General features: G+C 31.8%; 2 protein-coding genes across 2 annotated transcripts; both read right to left on the bottom strand.

Annotated features, from left to right (window-relative positions):
• Positions 1-4,721: 4,721 nt before the first annotated feature.
• On the bottom strand, positions 4,722-5,884 carry LOTGIDRAFT_155746 (hypothetical protein; the record flags this gene model as incomplete). Its single annotated transcript, XM_009068275.1, has 3 exons — positions 4,722-4,942; positions 5,327-5,419; positions 5,791-5,884. 3 exons carry the CDS (start codon positions 5,882-5,884, stop codon positions 4,722-4,724), a joined length of 408 nt encoding a protein of 135 aa, XP_009066523.1.
• A 1,718-nt stretch (positions 5,885-7,602) lies between these two features.
• On the bottom strand, positions 7,603-10,751 carry LOTGIDRAFT_155745 (hypothetical protein; the record flags this gene model as incomplete). The annotated part of the gene is made up of 2 exons (XM_009068274.1): positions 7,603-7,785; positions 10,284-10,751. 2 exons carry the CDS (start codon positions 10,749-10,751, stop codon positions 7,603-7,605), a joined length of 651 nt encoding a protein of 216 aa, XP_009066522.1.
• Positions 10,752-18,887: the final 8,136 nt, after the last annotated feature.

Here is an 18,887-nt window from a genome sequence, read left to right as displayed (position 1 = left end):
TCAAACACAGGAGAAGATAAAGAAGCTAAAGATATTTCATTCCATCTGAGATTGCATGAAGTTCAAAATAAATTTACTTATATTGTTGAACTCTACTAAATTATCAGTTGTTATCTGTATTGTTGTCAATATTATACATATAAATGCTTTCACTGCCATTGAAATTTAGAGCATGTTGATCTATTGGTCTGCAAGGAAACTATATTTTAACAACCGATTTATTTACGAATTTAAAAATAAAAAATAAAGGGTTTGATGTATACTTTTAATAATTTCAGTGCTTCCAGGAAATAATACACTTGTAGTATACAATTGTATAATTGTTTAATGATTTATGATTATATTTTCATTTCATGGTCTAAACATTTGCTTTATCAGACATGGCTCCATTTCAGGTATTCGTGTAATACTCTTGTAATTATATAGGTGACTATCCCTTTGATGGTCAAGTCATTTGAAATTGATAAATTTTATTAAGAAAAGTCATTGAAATTACAGAGTTTCTTCTTGAAAAAATTGTCCATTTGATGTTTGCACAAATTAATTATTTATGCTTATAAATTTACTTTTGACTTGCTTTACATCACCCATTTCTAGACTTTTTATCTGTATCAGGGAGACTGGTATCAGCGACTTGCACCATTCCAATTTTCAGTCAGACGCCTTTGGTTCTTGAAATTCAACTAAAACCAAGCCTATTCTGCTATAGCAAAGGTCCTTTTATACAGTAAGCAACTTTTGTGATGGTGAACCATAGACGTCTGACTGAGAATTGAAATGATTCAAATAAAAGCCATAATTAATTGGATACATACAAAAAAGCTCTAAAACATATCTACAACCCATTTGTTAAATCAATTTCATGTTAAGAATTTTTGTTTTCCTGTTCTAGTGATCTGAAACTCAAAATCAAACCAGAAATCCAATTAGTTAGGCAATACATTGGTAGCAGCTAATGGGTTTGTGAGATTTTGTTATTTTGATCAAACAGTTGGTAATAAGACCTTTAGCATTTTCTTTACACCATATAATTTGTTATATAAGCCCATGATTGGTCAAAGTGTAAACGAATTGCATATTTGTGAAGAGTAATTTGTTAATATACAAATTATAAATGTATGTATGGTTAAACTTGTTATAAAGTTTATTTATTAACATTACAAAGTTTTGCTATATTTATTCCCATCATCCATGTCAGTCAGTTCTTATGAATACTTTAAAATGTATATTTCGATCAAGAATGCTGAAACTGATCTTAAAGAAGCGTTTTGAAAAATCCTGCATTTCAAATCTACTTCATTATGCTGCATATGGCCAGTTTAAAGAGACATTCTTTTGGACAAATCATACTTAAGTCTCAGAAATGGGAATTTTTAGCTAAGCCAATCAGTAATAGTGTTTACAAGTTACCATCGACAGTTGAGCCTTTAAATCCATATGTGTGCGGAATTATGATTCGTCGTTATAAGATAGTCTGTGATATATATAAACAGTGAGTAAAATTCCTAGTTTGAAGTATTTTGAAATAAAATATGCAAGTTTTGTACAGTCTGAAGACTATATACTCTATTCAAGACCCCCTACTTAATTTAGTTAGTAGGCATGATAGAGGCTAAAGTTTTTACAGGTAATAATTGGATGAACATTTTCAGAGTTATTTCCCTTGTGTGTATGTTGTTGAGACCTTGTTGATAATAATTTGATTAACTGTTTTTGAGGTTTTGCCTTAACTTAAAAATATTTTTAAGATTATTTGAAAATTCATAATTAAGACACTAAAGATTTTATTATTTCTGACAGCTGGTAGTGGACGTATGTTACCTTGCCTGGCAAGCTATCTTTTTTTTAAGTAATTTGTTAACATAAAAAAAGAAATAAAGATATATATTTTATTTATGATGTTTGTATAAATTAATTTGTACAAAAATAGAAAACAAATATAAACTTTATAAATCAAATAACATAGAGTAATATGAAAATTAATTGTGAGATTATTCATTTTCCAGATCTAAATTTTATTTCATTATGGCTTGTTTCTAAATGAATGTCTGATATATTAAAAATTGATGAATACAAGTCAGACAATAAGTCAATATGATAATAGTACTAGTTAAATCTATTCTACTTTTCCACATCTGAAATTCCTCCAAAGCATCATGTAAGCTCATTCTCATTACCATATATATTTTATAAAATATTAAAGGGATAGATGCGTCATTTTTTTACCAATAATACTGTAGTCTCAGAAACAGGATTTTTTTTAGCTAAGCCAATTAGTGGTAGTGTTCACAGCTCGCTGACGAAATTTGAGCCTTCAAATTCATGTGTGTCCAGAATTATCCACGTTTGAAAGTTTAAAAGACGAGTCGTCTTTTCTTGAGACACTGTCATATACAGAAAAGACATCCATAGAAATAGGAAAAGAATTTCAAAGTTTGACATATATTTACTTTAGTACATCTGAAAACTATTTACAAAACATTAAAGACTAATCAACCCACCAAAATGGCACACCTATCCCTTTAAACAGATTGTAGAGATTTTCTGCATTTTGAAATGCCCACAAGAACAGGGGTGTGTATATTGGCATCACTATGTCCGTCCGTCCACTCTAGAAGGCACAATTCTTGACAGATTTTCACAAAATCTGGTGTGAGTGTTTGTAATCACCCAAGGTTGAACCCTAATGAAAATCAGAAAAATCGAAAAAGTTATTGGCCTTTTTCTTGAAAATGTGTTCAATTTTTACTTAGCTAGAAAAAAAACTCTACAAGGCACAATGCTTGATGGACCTTGATGAGACTTGGTGTGAGTGTTCGCCAAAAGATGAACCCTGTCGAAAATAAAAGATATTGAAAAATATTCAATATGATTTTTTGCCAACGTTCTTGGAAACACATTCAATTTTTTTTTTTAACATTTCATGCCGGTGATTGTAACTGCACTGCCAAATATTTTTTATTCAAAATCAAAAATGCCATGCAAGCTATCTTTTATATGCATCAGGAACATTGATAGCATTGATTTGCACCATTCCAATTTACACATAATTTTTTTTTAGAAAACACTTCTTTACAATCTATAATAATAATAATAACAATAATAATAATACAATAACCATAAAGATGAAGTAACAGTAATGGTTTATTGTACTATGAAAAATAAACAAAATCATGAACTTAATAAAATATGCAACAGTCAAAATAATCCTACATAAATAAACTACATTAAAGAAGAAAAACAAATTTTGTTCAGTCCTTTGAGTGAACATACATACAACTCTACTTAAACATCTTAACAGTTTTATAAAATGGAAATTTTATTTACAGTAAAGCACAAACTTCACAAAGTTATTTTTTTCACCCAAAGGCGACAATATGAAAATGGCTATAAAATTTGTCCTAGGGCTTTTCACATCATTATAGACTATAAATACGAATCGTAATTATGAACAATGTTAGATAATTTCTGCCTCTGCCATTTTGTACCTATCACCTATTGAAGGAAGAATTCCTCCTAGGCTACATGTGATCAGCTGTTAATATTTCCTGGTAATTTTAATGGACGTGATCTGGTGAAAAAGACCAACTCACCTGCCGTAAAGCATAACACATGAAATTTATCTAATTAAAGTCTTCCAATGGAACAAAATATATCTTTTATTACTTAGTGGGGCATTCCGCTTTGGAAAACATTTTCATTATCAAAAATGTAAATCATACATGGAAATATTTCTAAAGTATGCTATTTATATCTACATGATTAAACTGAATTTGTTTTAAAAGGGTTAATAAAAAACGGACAGTACTAATTGTTAATAGGTTTGGTGTTTGGCTGTATAATTGCTAGATATTACGAGTTGCAACCATTAGAATACGTAGGAGACATGTTATTCAGGCGTTTATTTTACTTAAATCTGTACATTAGTTTTCTTACAGCTTCCAAAAAGCATAACAAACTTTTAAAGGTTACGTAAACTAACAATAACTTTTTGAACAGTTACGGCTTGATTTTTTTAATTAAAACTTTCAGATTCGATGAGGGACACAAAATTTAAGCAAAATTTTTTTTCCACCTACAAAAATAGGAAAATGTCCCTTTAGAGGTAATCAATTCAATCAAAGGTTCATTAAACAAATTTGGGGAGATGCTTGCTCGCTAGCCTGAAGGTACAGGGTTCAATCCCGACATAGGTCAAGATGATACCATTGGAATTTCAATCCCATTTCCCTCTTATCAGTGATGCAGGTAAGAGAGGCTGACATGGAAAAAGCATGTAGTCGATCAGATGGGACAATAAACCAAAGCCCAGTGTGCTAAGTTTAAATGAAGTGTTGACATAGATCTTATTTTTTTTACACATTTATGAAATTTGTTGCCAGATTAAATATGTCATAAATTTCAGGACATAAGCACTCGTTTAAGATCCTCTAAGAATTGATGATTATCTTTCTCTATTGAGCAGTGAAAATTCAATTACACAAGTACAAACTAACAATTTATAGTTGATTGTAGGCAAATCACATGATATTCAACTTAAAATATAGCAGATCATTGATCAACTAATACAAACACAGACCAACAATTGTATCTCTTAAGGTCCCAATTCTAGAACACAAATCTAAATACCTGGTTTTTATCTTTTATATACAAAACTTTATTATTAGGGATATGATTTTGATTATATAACACAATGGAACTCTTACTAACCAGCTTTCAGATCATCCACCTTTAAAATCTTCAGCTAGTTTTCTTAAGAGATTCAAAAGTACTTCTCGTTGAGCTTGTGATGCTATAAATCTGGTCAATGCTTCAATACTGGTACTTCCTACCAACTCTTGTACCTTAGCTACCAACTCAGCTCTCTCTCTTTTAGAAAGATTCTTCAGTGTCCTTACTAATGATTGATAAGGGTCAACTCTACAATAGCCTACTACAGATCCTGAAAAGATTAAATTAAATCAGGTGTGGTCTAAATACTAGTCTTTTCAAATATCTATAGAATCTTTCTAATAAAGGATAGAATACATTGGTTACCCTGGTACCCATGTTCATTGTTTGGGTTTTGTCCTGTTGGAATTATTTGGTCAATTCATATGAACAGCCTACTATTTGACTTAAAATAGTGTGTACATTATATTGCATGTGAACCTTGGTTTATTTACCCTTCAAAGGAAGTTTTTAGACTTCTACCCAAAATTTTGTTCACCAGCAGTCATCAGAATAAACACACCATATAGCTAAGTGGACCTTCAAAGATGACAGCATACATCCACAGCAATAGTTTAATATCTAAATTATTAAGATAATCCCCTTTAATTCTTACCTACAATTCCTCCTACCATAGCTCCAGGCGGTCCAGCCACAATTCCCCCAACAACAGTTCCACCACCAGCCCAACACAACTGCGTTGCAATTCCTATTTTAAAAAAAAACAAGCTTCTAGTAGTGTGTAAATGATAATAAATTTTTTACTACCTCGTTTTTGAGAAACTGAAAGCGAGGTTCAAATTACGCCATCCATGAATGGCATTAAATACTCGCTCAACAGCAAGAAAATGGGCTTAAAACTGCCCTTTCTAAAAATGTGTAAAGGTAAACTTCATCTGATAAATTCATTACATAGTGTAATCAATTCTGATTTTAATGATGTAAAATATTATTAGTTTTGAGCTAGTGGGGTTGGAGAAGAGGGCCAAGGTGGCAATTTCACTGCAGTCTGCAGTACACAATGTTACCTTTGTTTGTTTACGTTATAAGCCTTGTTTTCGATTCAAAATCACAGCTTACCCCTTGCTGTTTTCTTCAACTCGGCATTTGTTTCCAATAATTCTATTAGATGATTGTAGTAAGGGACAAAAGCCATTCCTAAAACACCGGCCATTTTATTACCACCAGACTTGTAAACTCTGTATCACAATAAATTACCTGTAGAATAAAGATAATTGAGACATCACTAATCGTGTGTTGTGCAGCCCGTAACTAGGCGTCCCCTCACCCCCAAAATTCAAACAGATTCTAAATTGAAGCTGAAATCAGTCTCAATCAGCTATTGCCCCCCATGCAAATGTGGCCTCCCCCTTTGGCACATTGGTCTGGTTACGGGCCTGGGGTCGTGATAAAGAATTATTTGCAATTAGGCATCACACATTTAATGCAGGAACCACAGGCGTCTGATTGAAAATCGCATTGGTGCAAACCGTTGCTATCAGTGTCCCTGATACAAATGAAAAATGTGGAATTAACCTCTTTAAACCTATTTAAATAATCAGACTGCCAATAGGCCTAATCAGACTTGGAAATATTAGATGTTGGCTACCAACGAAAGTCAGTAAGACTCTATTTCTACAACTATTTAGCCCTTTGCCTTACCTTATAAGTTATAGATACAATATGATTCAAACAACATTAAAGATAGCTAGGTAACATACGCCAATAAGAACAGTCTTTAGTGACTTATATGAATTTTATTATTTTTAAGATCTTCATAATACATTGTAGTTATTTATTATATTTATTCCAATTCTTTTTTTAAATCAATAGCAATGACCCAAATGAAAAATCATTGTATAAGAACTTCACTAAATTCTAATCAATTTAAATGATCACATTAAATTTTAACATAATCCGATGAAGGCAATACGGCAAAAACAAAAAAATTGAATCGAATAAATTTGATTCAGTCCAACATCTAATCAATATATCTGATCACCAAGATTAATTAAAATCAATTGGAAACTGTAGTATCTATTGTGTTCACAAACAAAGTTTAAAATATTTTTCCTTAGTCAAGGGCAATAACTAAAAAATCATTCATCAAAAATTCTTCAAATTCGAACTTGACCAAGATCTAATGAAGACAAATCATCACACCAAATTTTGTTAAAATCAAATGAAAACAAATTTTGACGTGTTGTTATTAAGTCAAGGGCAATAATTCAAAAAAACTTTTGAACATCGAAGATCTCATGAATATAACTCATCACACCAAATTTCATTCAAATCGAATGAAAACTGTAGTCTCTATTGAGCTCACAAACAATTTGGACGAATATTTATACAAAGGCAATAATTCAAAACTTTCATTGAAAAATCGTCAAATTCGAACTTGATCGAACCAAGATCTCATGACTGAAAATTCCCTCAGGCTCTGTAAAATCATGTTTACGAATAATTACTATTCCAGTGGTTGACATTTTCAGCCACCCAAAGAGAATCAAAAACTCTCAGTATTTTGTAATTGATATTTCAGTTCATATGAAAATTATTGGCAAAATTCAATTCAGAAATCATTGTAGTGTAGTTAGACAGTAATGTAGTGTAGTCAGACAGTAATGTAGTCTAGTCTGTGATTCTGTCGTGTATTTGTAAACATTGAATGTGGTAGGACACAACCACTAGGTGGTTTATTTTTTTTACACCTAATAATAACTTACTAAGGAACTATTTCATACCGTACTAATTATCCTTACGGATTCGTAGTATCGTAGTAAACTTAAATGAAATTTAAATGCAGAAAAGTAGGACGTAAAACTCCATTCATTTCATTTCATTTAAATGAAATTTATTGATGCAAGGGAGATAACTGTATTAGGGTGCGACTTAAACTTCACCTTCACCTACAATTGTCGCATACGAACAACGTATAGGGGAGATCGGGGCTAGTTGTAACAAGGATAAGTTATAAAAAGGCCAAACTCTACAGTTCCACGTAGTTATATCCTCATAAATGATGGTGTGGCTATAAGGATCTCTGAAGAAAGTGGACTTGCGACAATAATTCAGCTGTAAATGACGCAAAACATGTTTATCAAACATAATTTTAAGTCAAACACCCATACTAAAAAAATTTCAATTTTTCTGATTTTCTATAGGGTTCATCCTTTGGTGATTACAAACACTCACACCAAGTTTTGTCAAAATCTGTCAATAATTCAACCTATTAGAGCGTTTACGAGTTAAATATTGAACGCGTTTTCAAGAACGAGAGCAGTACGGTAACTCATATTTCGATTTTTTTGATTTTCAATAGGGTTCATCCTTTGGTGATAGCAAACACTCACAAAAGTTTCATCAAAATCCGCCACGAATTGCATTATCTAGAGTGTTTACGAGCATTTTAAGAGCAAGGTCAATAATTCATACGAAATATTTTTCAATTTTTCTAATTCTCAAATGGGTTCATCCTTGGGTGATTACTAACACTCACACCAAGTTTCGTAAAAATCTGTCAATAATTCAACCTTTTAGAGCGTTTACGAGCTAAAAATTGAACGCATTTTTCAAGAACAAGGGGAATAACTCATACTAAATATTTGTTGACAATCAAAGAATCTCAATAAACGAGATTGTATTATTACAAAGAATCACGCCAACATAGGTTATCGCAGTGTGCTTGGACATTTAAAAAGTAAAGGTCACCAAGAATGACGTAGCAATGCTGAATATTCAATAGGGTCGCGACCTTGGTAATTTGCATAAAAGATAATTCATTTGAGATAAAACAGAAGACATAATACACTAAAGAAGTTGCACTTATCATTTTACTACAAACATTTTCCAATTTAGAAATGACACTTTACAGTTTAAAATATACTTCTGATATTTATCAAAAAGGACGGTGGTTTACCATTAAAGATTTTTGGAAGATGCTAAATAAACTATTTGAAATGACTTTAGTTAAGTTACATGTGAATATAAACATTTTATTTTAGCATTTCAATCATCATGTTGTTTGAATTATAAGTAATAGGTAATAAGATATTTTATATTTGTCTTTGAATCAGTAAATTAGACAAATCGGTAGAGAATGGATTAATGGCGCAAATTGACCTCCATAATGTAGAACACTCAGAGCCTCATTGATTTTGAAAACTTGTGGATTATTCTTGTCTTCTTTATGAGATAAGTTCCAAACCTTAATATAGTGTAGGTTTTGCCCCTTAATACATTTGATCAATTACAAGTGGGAGTAATGTATATTCGAAAATTGATTGTTCTTAAACCTATAACTGATATTAGTCAGACTGTTTAACCTCTCAAGTGAAAATGCACATAAATATAGAAGTATAGTAGTCTACTCTCAAGGTAGGCTCTGCCGACAATATGTCTCCTATTATCGGATGATAAAAATAAAATTGTGTCTCGTTCATTTGGACAATATGGAAGATATTAGGCCTAAACGTTTTGCTATGTTTCAGTAGGCCTACACAGAGACTTTTAATACTGTAAAAAAAAAAAATCCAGTTTTTTGACAGTTTAAACAAATTGTAAATTCACGTTTAATTTTTTTATTATTTACACAATGATGATATGATAAGAAGTTTGTTTTGTTTGTTGTGGCACGTGCTTGGGGGTGGACCTGCAGTAATAATCTGTGGAACTCTTAGTCACTCCCCTTTCTCTACACATTTATATAGAAAGGCGTTCTATTACGGATTAAACCAGTTAAGTTGTGTCCCATGCTTTTATATCAAACATTTATCATAGATAGTCTTGGGTGCTCGGTCGACTCGGAGACATGTCATCTTCGGAGACAAATTTTTGTTGGTGAACTTGGTGGCAAAATACAACTCGTCCAAAGTTTTCTTCAAATACTTGTAGAGCTTCATTCTGGTGTCCTAAGTAGTATGAATTCAATCATATGATCATTCGTAGAAGCAGGGATGAAACTCAATTCCAGAAGGCATAAAAAGAGAAGTATCCCAAATTCAGGTCCCGAATGTAAGTTGTAGCCTAGGTAAGGAAGAAACTCAAATTCGGGTCCCGAATATAAGTAATAGGCAGAAGAAACATTCAAATTCAGGTCTCGAATGTAGGTTAAAAGTAAGAAAGAAACTCAAATTCAGGTCCCGAATGCGAGTGTTAGGTAAGAAAAAAACATAAAAATTCATATCCCAAGACTTTTGAAAAAGAAAGCTCAATGCCAAATTTCCACATTGGAAACTTCATGACTACGTCCGTTTTCAATAGCCAAATCTGGCACACGTAACACTCAGTAAATATGGACAAAATGAACTATATTATTAATTATAGTATTAACAAACAACTTTTTATGACAAACAGCATTTTATAATATAATAATAGAGTTTGCGATGATTTCATTCTTCCCTGTCCGTGATCTTTTAGCAGCTCTGAATTATTCTTTGATTTCAACTTATCCAGATGTTATCCAAATCATGTTGTATGTCGTTTTGTTTAGTATTTTTTTCAGTCCATTGAGAAGTTGTTAGAGATCCACAAGACATATACTGACTGTTTTCTGAATATACACAATTTTTTACATTGTCCGATGAATGCATGATATATTCTGTTTCATCTTGACCCGAATCTGACGATTTATCTTCACGTTTAGGACGATTGCAATTTGCTTTGTTAAGTTGTGCTGACTGATATTTAACTGTTCTTATTGTCTGCGAACTGCCACTGAAATCGTTCTTATTTTGAATCACTGGGTTACACATAGCCCAAAAATCGACATCAAATTGCTGCTTTCCAGATAACACATCTTCAAGTTGACGAATATATCGAATAGTCTTTTTCAAAACATCAAGTTTACTCATTTTGTTAGTTTGCCAATCTTCTGGTAGTTTAGTCTGTAACTTTTTAAATTGTGTTTTCATGTGACTTATCCGATTTCGTTCTCTTGCATTACGACGTTCCATAGCCTTGCTAGTACATTTTTCTTTTCCTATATGTCCGTTTCCAGTCGCCATTTGAAAATAAATAGCAAGTGACCTTGTTGTATCCATGTTGATGTATTAGCTTATGTTGAAGTGAATTATGTGAGATTTTAGTTCATCTATTTATCTGACATGCATATTGACAGTTTGGCAGAAATCGTTTTTGAACGATCTTTGGCGGGAATTTTGAAAACTGTTAAAAACATTAATCAATAGTCAATGAAATTGGTAAAGTTTATAATGGCGCCAATAATTCGTCTGTATATTATGTTGTTTATAACGGTTAAAAATTTTGTAATAAGAGAATAATAAGATAATATTATGATAATGATGGGTAAATAGATGTTAAGTAAATAATTTTTAATATTGATATTGATAGTAACTGTACCGCCTTTGATGTTAATTGACTTACAAGTGGAGGACTAATTATCTGTTTCTAACCTGTTTCACTGTTTTCCCACTGTCCATTTGTATATTGAATTTATTGAGTTAATAATTATATGCTAACAAATTTACAATGTCGAACAGAATAGCCTATTCCTCAATGTTTTTTTTATTAAATTTTTTATACAGATTTGACGGAAATATCTCTACCGGAAACAATCCTGGTTCTAATTTCAATCGGATCTTGTCATATTATGACATCTTTACTGGGTATTCACAGCGTATATTTTGTATATTGAGTGATAAAAACAAAAGTTATAGGTAGAAGGGAATTTCAAATTAAGGCTTCGAATGTGAGTTGAAGGTAAAAAAAAACCCTGATATTTTGGACAATATATGAGTGACATAGAAATAAAAACCAAAAGTTTAATTACCAGGGTAATATCGTTGTAGGCATATACATCATTTTTATAAACGAATTTATTAGTCTATAGGACAGGACAAACAAAATAATGACGTTTCAGGTGAAGTAAGTGGTAAATTCCATGTTACAGATTTTCTTTTACTGTTACGCGATTCGATCTGTTAGCATTAAATAAAAAGAATATTATTATATAAGGTGTTACAATAAAACGTATGTGATCAGCCAACAATAGTTTGGAAATTCCAATTTTACAATTACTTAATATGCAAGTATTTATTGTATTATTATATAATATGAATACGAATTTACTATCTAGCCTATCTAGCACAAACCAACCAGCCGACCAAACTTCTGTTGAACATGATTAGCACATTCCCAGGGCAACCCGCAAGTTGTCGTTTTCCGTTTGGAATGTTTATGGTCTCAAGTCTCTGATAAATGACAATTCTTTCGTCAACTATATCAGCAAATATGGTGTTCTCCTCTTATCCGAAACATGGGTGAAAAACGAAGACCGGTTGTCTTTAAAAGGTTTCCTACCAGGAATTTTTATTAATCGGGGTGAAAAGTATCAAACTTTTAAGAGAAATGCCATATGTGGCGGACTGGCAGTTTTCATCAGTAGTTCTGTTGCAGAAAATATTGCAGTTATACATGAAGAATCGTGGGGTTCTTCTGAAAATGACTCTGACAATAACTTATTTATTATATTTACCTACATTCCACCAAAACCTAGCTCATTCCACGGTTTTTGTGATTTTGATTTGTTTGTAAATAGGAGCAAATATGTTTAACCTACCAAAAGCTCGGTAATATAATTGTATGTGGTGACTTCAATAGTAGAACTAGATCGGATTCGGATCAAATTAAAGACGACAATTTAGCGAACTATATTTTTAGTGATTATGACTTTTCTTCATATTCATCGGTCAACTTTAATAGAGTTTCACAAGATTCCGTTATCAATAATTTTGGTAAGAAGCTTTTAGATTTATGTAAGTCCATAGAATGTGTCATTGTGAACGGTAGGGTTGGCGATGATAAAGGGGTAGGCAAATTTACATTTTGTTCATCTAGAGGCACGAGCCTATTTGACTATGTTTTATCTGACTCTAAGGCAATCAAAAAATTACACATTTTAAAGTAGAAGACGTTAACGAATGTTCTGATCATTGTGCTTTGTTATTCACAATTAATTTTGGCCATCTAGATGTTGTAACAAACAGATTGAATAATATCAACCAGGGTAAAAATATTACTACATGTAAGTGGGACGAGTCATATTCTTACCCTACGAGATATGTGGATAATTACAGGGGTATATCGGTTATGAATGTCTTTGCAAAATTGTTTCCGACTATTTTAAATTCAAGACTAACTTGGTGGTGTGAATCAAACGAGTTACTTGACAATTGTCAATTTGGATTTAGGGCTTCAAGAAGTACTGTTGATGCCATTTTCTTATTAGATAGTATCATATCTATATGCCTGAACAACAAACAAAAATTAGTCTGTGCATTCGTTGAGGAAAGCTTTTGATTCTGTAGATAGACAACTGTTATTATTTAAGTTAAATTCAATAGGTGTTAGTAGTAAGCTGCTTAAAATCATAAAGTCGATGTATGAACGTGTTAATTCTATTATTAAATTTAAAGGTTCTTTGTCAGATTATTTAGCAGCAGGTTAGATGTTAAACAGGGAGAACCACTTTCGCCTCTATTATTTTTGATATTTATTAACGATCTTCGAGATTTTCTTACTGCCGACAACCCTGATTTTGTTCAAATAGGTAATGCCTTGGTTTATTTGTTGTTATTTGCTGATGATACAGTCTTGTTTGCAACGAGTCCTTTACTACTACAACTACTATTGGACAAATTTAGTGAATATTGTCGTATCTGGCATCTCTCAATTAATGTTCTCAAATCCAAGATAGTAATTTTTCATCGTGGCAAGCGTACTAATAACTACTTATTTAACATAAATTCAGCTCCTATTGAAATAGTTAATGAATGTGTGTATCTTGGTTTACTTATGTGTCAAAATGGCCGGTTCTATCGTTCCCAAAAACGTTTGGCATCTCAAGTTAGAAAGGCTCTAGGCTCCTTACTTTTCAAAATAAAACCTCTCCATTTAAATATATCAAATATAAGTATGTTGTTTAAATCGATGGTTGAACCTATTCTCTGTTATGTATCCGAAGTGTGGGGTTTTATTTCAAGTAAAGCTGTTGATGTTGTTCAGAACGATTTTATAAGATCGACCCTTCATCTTGGAAAGGCTACACCACTATCCGCTGCACTCGGTGAATTAGGACTATTGCCATTATCTGTAAAACTTAAGCTCAACCCTGTTAAATACTGATTTAAAATTGTATGTTCTGAAAATCCAATAATTTCTGGGGATGCTAAAGGTAAACTAAACTGGGTTTCTTTCATTAGAAAATTGTTTGACGAATTATGTTTTACTTATATATTTTCACAGCCCCAACTTTTTAATTCTACAGAAATCAAAACACGTATTGTAGATCAGTATTACCAGACCTGGTCGTCTAACCTCGAAGCTTCAAGTAAACTTAGATTTTATAAAAATTTTAAAACCTCCTTTAACTTTGAAGAATATCTTGATTCCAGTTTAGACGACAAATTTAAGTTTTTAATTTGTAAGTTTAGAGTTGGTAATCTCAAACTCCAAGTCGAAATCGGTCGGTATAATAAAACTCCATGAGTAAAACGATTTTGTTTATGTTGTAAATCAATATATATTGAAGATCAATACCACTTTCTTCTCTGTTGTCCAATGTATTCTTCTCTTCGCCGTCTATACTTTCCCCGATATTTCTGGTCATTCCCGTCCTTAAGTAAAATGAATATGTTATTAAATCCAAGGTCATTTCGAAATTTAAAAAATTTAGGCAATTATATATTTCAGGCTTATAAGTTACGAAATCAGCTTTTATCTTAGATCTGTAAAATCTTGATATTTAAAGATTTATATATTTTGATTGTTTTCCTTAATTTATTTACAAGGTGTTACTAGCATTGAAAAATTAATTTATTTATTTTACTTATTGTGTGTTAATGTTGATTAGTTTTATTGTATATTGTTTACAACTCTTCGGCAATAGCAAATATTTGCTACGCTTATTAATAAAATAAAAATAAAAATATATTATCTGATGAATTATATTCATAGGTAACAATACCAACAATTATAGAAAGATCCCTTGCAGAATTCTGAAAATCACGATTAAGCTTCTCCTGATTCCTGATCGTATAGATATACATGACTTTATTGGAAACCTATAGGAAATACCAGTGTAAATGATGCATTCCTGAAAGTACTACAGGTTTCATGAGTTGAAATGTCAACTCATGGTAATGTTAAAAATTTGTAGATACTTATGCGTTCATATTCACGTTTTACACTTAAATGAGGGGCAATAGGCTAATTTAAATCAAAATCACCCTGTTTATCACTTTCATGAAATTCAATTTTCGCCTATTGGTTTTAATATAATCAAGGGCAATGTCTATAAAACAGTTTGAACAAAAACCACTCGAAACTCGTACAATATCAAATCTTAATCATCATGCAAAGTTTGGTCAATTGTAAACTGAGGCTACTATTGTGCAGATAAACTCAAATAACTAAATCTTCTATCTAAATGAACATGCAAAATGTGCACAGAACAATAGATGTGGGATGAAGTTCATGCATACAAGCCTTTCGGCCAAAGTACAAAATATATAAAATTTTTACAATAATATAAAGTATCGTTAGGTTGATAAATAAATAAATATATTTAACAAACAAAGCAAATAAATATTTGTCATGTATTTACAATTAAGTTTTATATACAATTTTCCTTCTTTTCCAAGCATAATAGATATATCATTTTCTTCTTTCCCTAATGTACATAGTTTACAAATATTTTCATTTAGACGATTTGACCATTTACACTCTACAGACTTGAACAAATAACTACCACATCGAAATTTACATAAGGCATGTTTAAATTTATTTGCAATACTATAATATGATAAATATCTTTCTGTATCTAACAAGGTCTTATATTTACAATAATTTTGAAGTCGTGAATTATTTACAATAGATCAGTTCCATTCCTGATAGCTATAATCTTTAATTCGTTGTTTGAAATTATGTATAAATATATATTTTGTCTCCGACATCTTGCGATATCCAAACATAGCCAAAACCATGTTCAAAGAGCATAGTTTTAACGTTGCTTACCCAAGATTTTCTGCCGGCGTTATCCAGACTTAACAAGATGTCGTAAGTTTGTTTTGGTAGTCTATGTTCTGGCATTTGTATTAGCCTAATCCAATATTTTACACATTTTAGGGAATACTGAACATAGAGTAGATATCTCCCTATCTCTCCTAATACCGCCATATTACAAGCATATTTAGAGATTCTTAGAGTATATTTAAAATATTTAATCTGGACATTTTCGATTTTAGGGCTCAATGTATGGCCCCACATTTCTGATCCATAAAGAAGTATAGGAACTAACATCTTATCAAAAATTTGAAATGCAGTATCAACAGAAATACCATTACATTTTCTTGAAATAGCCTTGATCATATTAAAAACCTTTTCTGTCTGTGTTATTTGTATTTCTTTTGATTTCGTCCAACTTAATACAGGTGAAAAACTACACCGAGATATTTGTAATATGATACAGTTTCTAATTCTATATTTTTGTATTTCCACTTTTCGTAATTACGAAGAGGGCCACCGTTTCGAATTACTATTATTTTTGTTTTTGTCGTGTTTATAGACATGCTATATTTTGCACAAAAGTTGTCTAAACAATTTAGCTGGAGCTGCAAATTATATACTGTATCTGCTTTATTACTGATATCATCGGCGAACAGTAAGGAAAACGTATTTGGGAAGTTTTCTGAAAGGAATACTCCCTTACAATTTAGTGATTCTAATTCACTTACATATTGCTTTATAAATATTGAAAACAAAAGGGGACTTAACATGCACCCTTGGCGAGTTCCTGTTTTACAGTCAAAGAAGTCGGTTAAACCATCTGAGGTTAGCACAGATGATTTATTTTTCGAATTAATATTGTGTATAATCTTCAGAAAATTACCATGGATTCCAGACTTAATTAGAACTGACCAAAGGAGATCATGTTGAACGGCATCGAAGGCGATTTTGAAATCGACGAAGAGACAATATAAACGTCCACCTTTCTTAGAAATATATTTGCTGACAAAACCTTGGAGTGTAAAAATATGATCTATGGTGGAATAGCCATTTCGAAAACCAGACTGATTTTCACTTATAATATTGTTATTTTCACACCATAGTCGTAGTATTTCATTTAAGACTTTCATAAAGATTTTGTTAAAAGATGGCCACAAGGATATTCCCCGGAAATTACTAGCAATACATGTATCGCCCCTTTTAAAAATTGGACATATAACAGCTTTTGCCAAGTCCGTGGGAAAATTACCAGAAGTCAATATTTCGTTAAATAATTTACAGAGCACTGGAGTTAAAGTCACGTGGCCAGTTTTAAACATTTCATTGCAAATCCCATCTAAGCCCGGGGCCTTATTAATTTTTATGCCTGCAATGGCATTTGATACCTCGTTTCCAGTAATATTGGCATCTAAATCTTCTGGCAAGTTATCATTACAATCGATACACATATAGTCATCATGTTGATAAAGAACATTATACAATTCACTGTCTGTATTTGGATTTTCTATATTAAGAAGTTCACTGAAATGCGCTACCCAGTCGTCTGGATGTATACGTGTATCCAATGTTGGTTTATTAAACATTGATTTCAGATTTAACCAGAAATCTTTTGGGTTTCCTAAGTTACTTTGAAGTTTTTTGTGTAAGTGTTCGCCATAATTTTCTTTTTTCTTCTGGCACAGATGTTTAAAACTATTTTTTTGAAATTTATAGGAGCATAGGTCCGATTCACTTTTTGTTTTGACGTGTTTATTAAGAAGTAGATATTTCAGTTCTTTAGAATCTTGACATGATTTGTCCCACCATGGTTCCTGTTGCAACACTTTCTTCCGGCGTGAAGAGTTTTTGAGCATTGGCTCTGCAGCCCGCCCCAGTACCATATTTAGTTTTTCTATGGATTCATCAAAGTCACATGGTTTTTCACTACATAGGTCACTTAATATTTCCTGTGCGTATGGGTCCGAAATTTTACTTAGGTAATGGGCTTTAAAGTCGTTATTCCATTGATATTTAAAACTATTTGCGAGATTTGGACACCGTACATAGTTCTGATTACTTATTATGTTCACTCTTAGATCACATTCGATATTGAAGTGGTCGGAATCGTCAATATGACCACTTTAAAATCTGTAATGTGTGGGAACAGGTCTGAAGAAACCGCTATATATAGTCCACTACGCTACGTCCACCGTTAGCTGTACAAGTGAAGTTTCCATTTATATCGCCATTTTTCCTACCATTTAAGATATGTACACCAAATAATTTACACATGTTGATAAGTTTTCTTCCAAAATTGTTTTCTATTGCGTCTAGATTATTTCTGGGTAGTTCAAATTTGTCGACATTGTAAACATTTTCCAGCTGAGGTAAATGGTTGACCGAATCGCTCACAGCATAGTCCGGTATGGTACCAGTTCTGGCGTTAAAATCCCCAGCTAGAATTAAGTTTGCGTCTGGATAGTCTGCTTGTGCCACACTAAGGATATTTTCTAAAATATCCAAGGTAGATGTAGGATTTCCCAAATAATAGTTTGATCCTTCTGGTGAAACATATGTAAATACGAGGATAACATTTTTTTTCCCCCAAAAAAGTTTTTATCGAGCAATAGTAGAACCATATCATTTGATTATTTAAATATTCGTTTTACACCATTTTTGATTAGATTCGAAACAAATACGATAATTCCACCATGTTTGCGTTTTGTTCTACATGTAATAAAAGTCTTATGCGAGAGCAAAAATGAATTTATCTCGTTTTGTTCTTTATATACCCATGTTTCCGTTAGTCCTGCAATGTCATATTTAGATAAGATATATTGAAGGTTTTTATTGTCAGTATGTCTAAAGAAGCTCTGACAATTCCATGCTAAGATTGAAACTGTCCGTTTTGAGGAAAATTCCCTATTTATTTGCTATTTATTTGAACACACTAAAAGATTATTTGATTGTATGTCGATACTGTATTTTTGATTTTCAATGTATAATTTGTCATATCGTATGAATGATTTTTTATTTTCTGATTTGGCTTTTCTCATATGGGGAACAAGGGCTTTTCTTATCTTTCGAATCCTTTCTGTGTGGTCATGAGATGCACTTATTTGTAAATTCGTTTTTTTTTTTATTCTTGTCTTCTTTCACTCAATACTAGCTAT

This window comes from Lottia gigantea (genome assembly GCF_000327385.1).
Source record: "Lottia gigantea unplaced genomic scaffold LOTGIsca_9, whole genome shotgun sequence".
Taxonomy (NCBI): domain Eukaryota; kingdom Metazoa; phylum Mollusca; class Gastropoda; family Lottiidae; genus Lottia; species Lottia gigantea.
The sequence above is the reverse complement of the archived record's forward strand: the minus strand, read 5'-3'. Positions and strand labels throughout refer to the sequence as shown.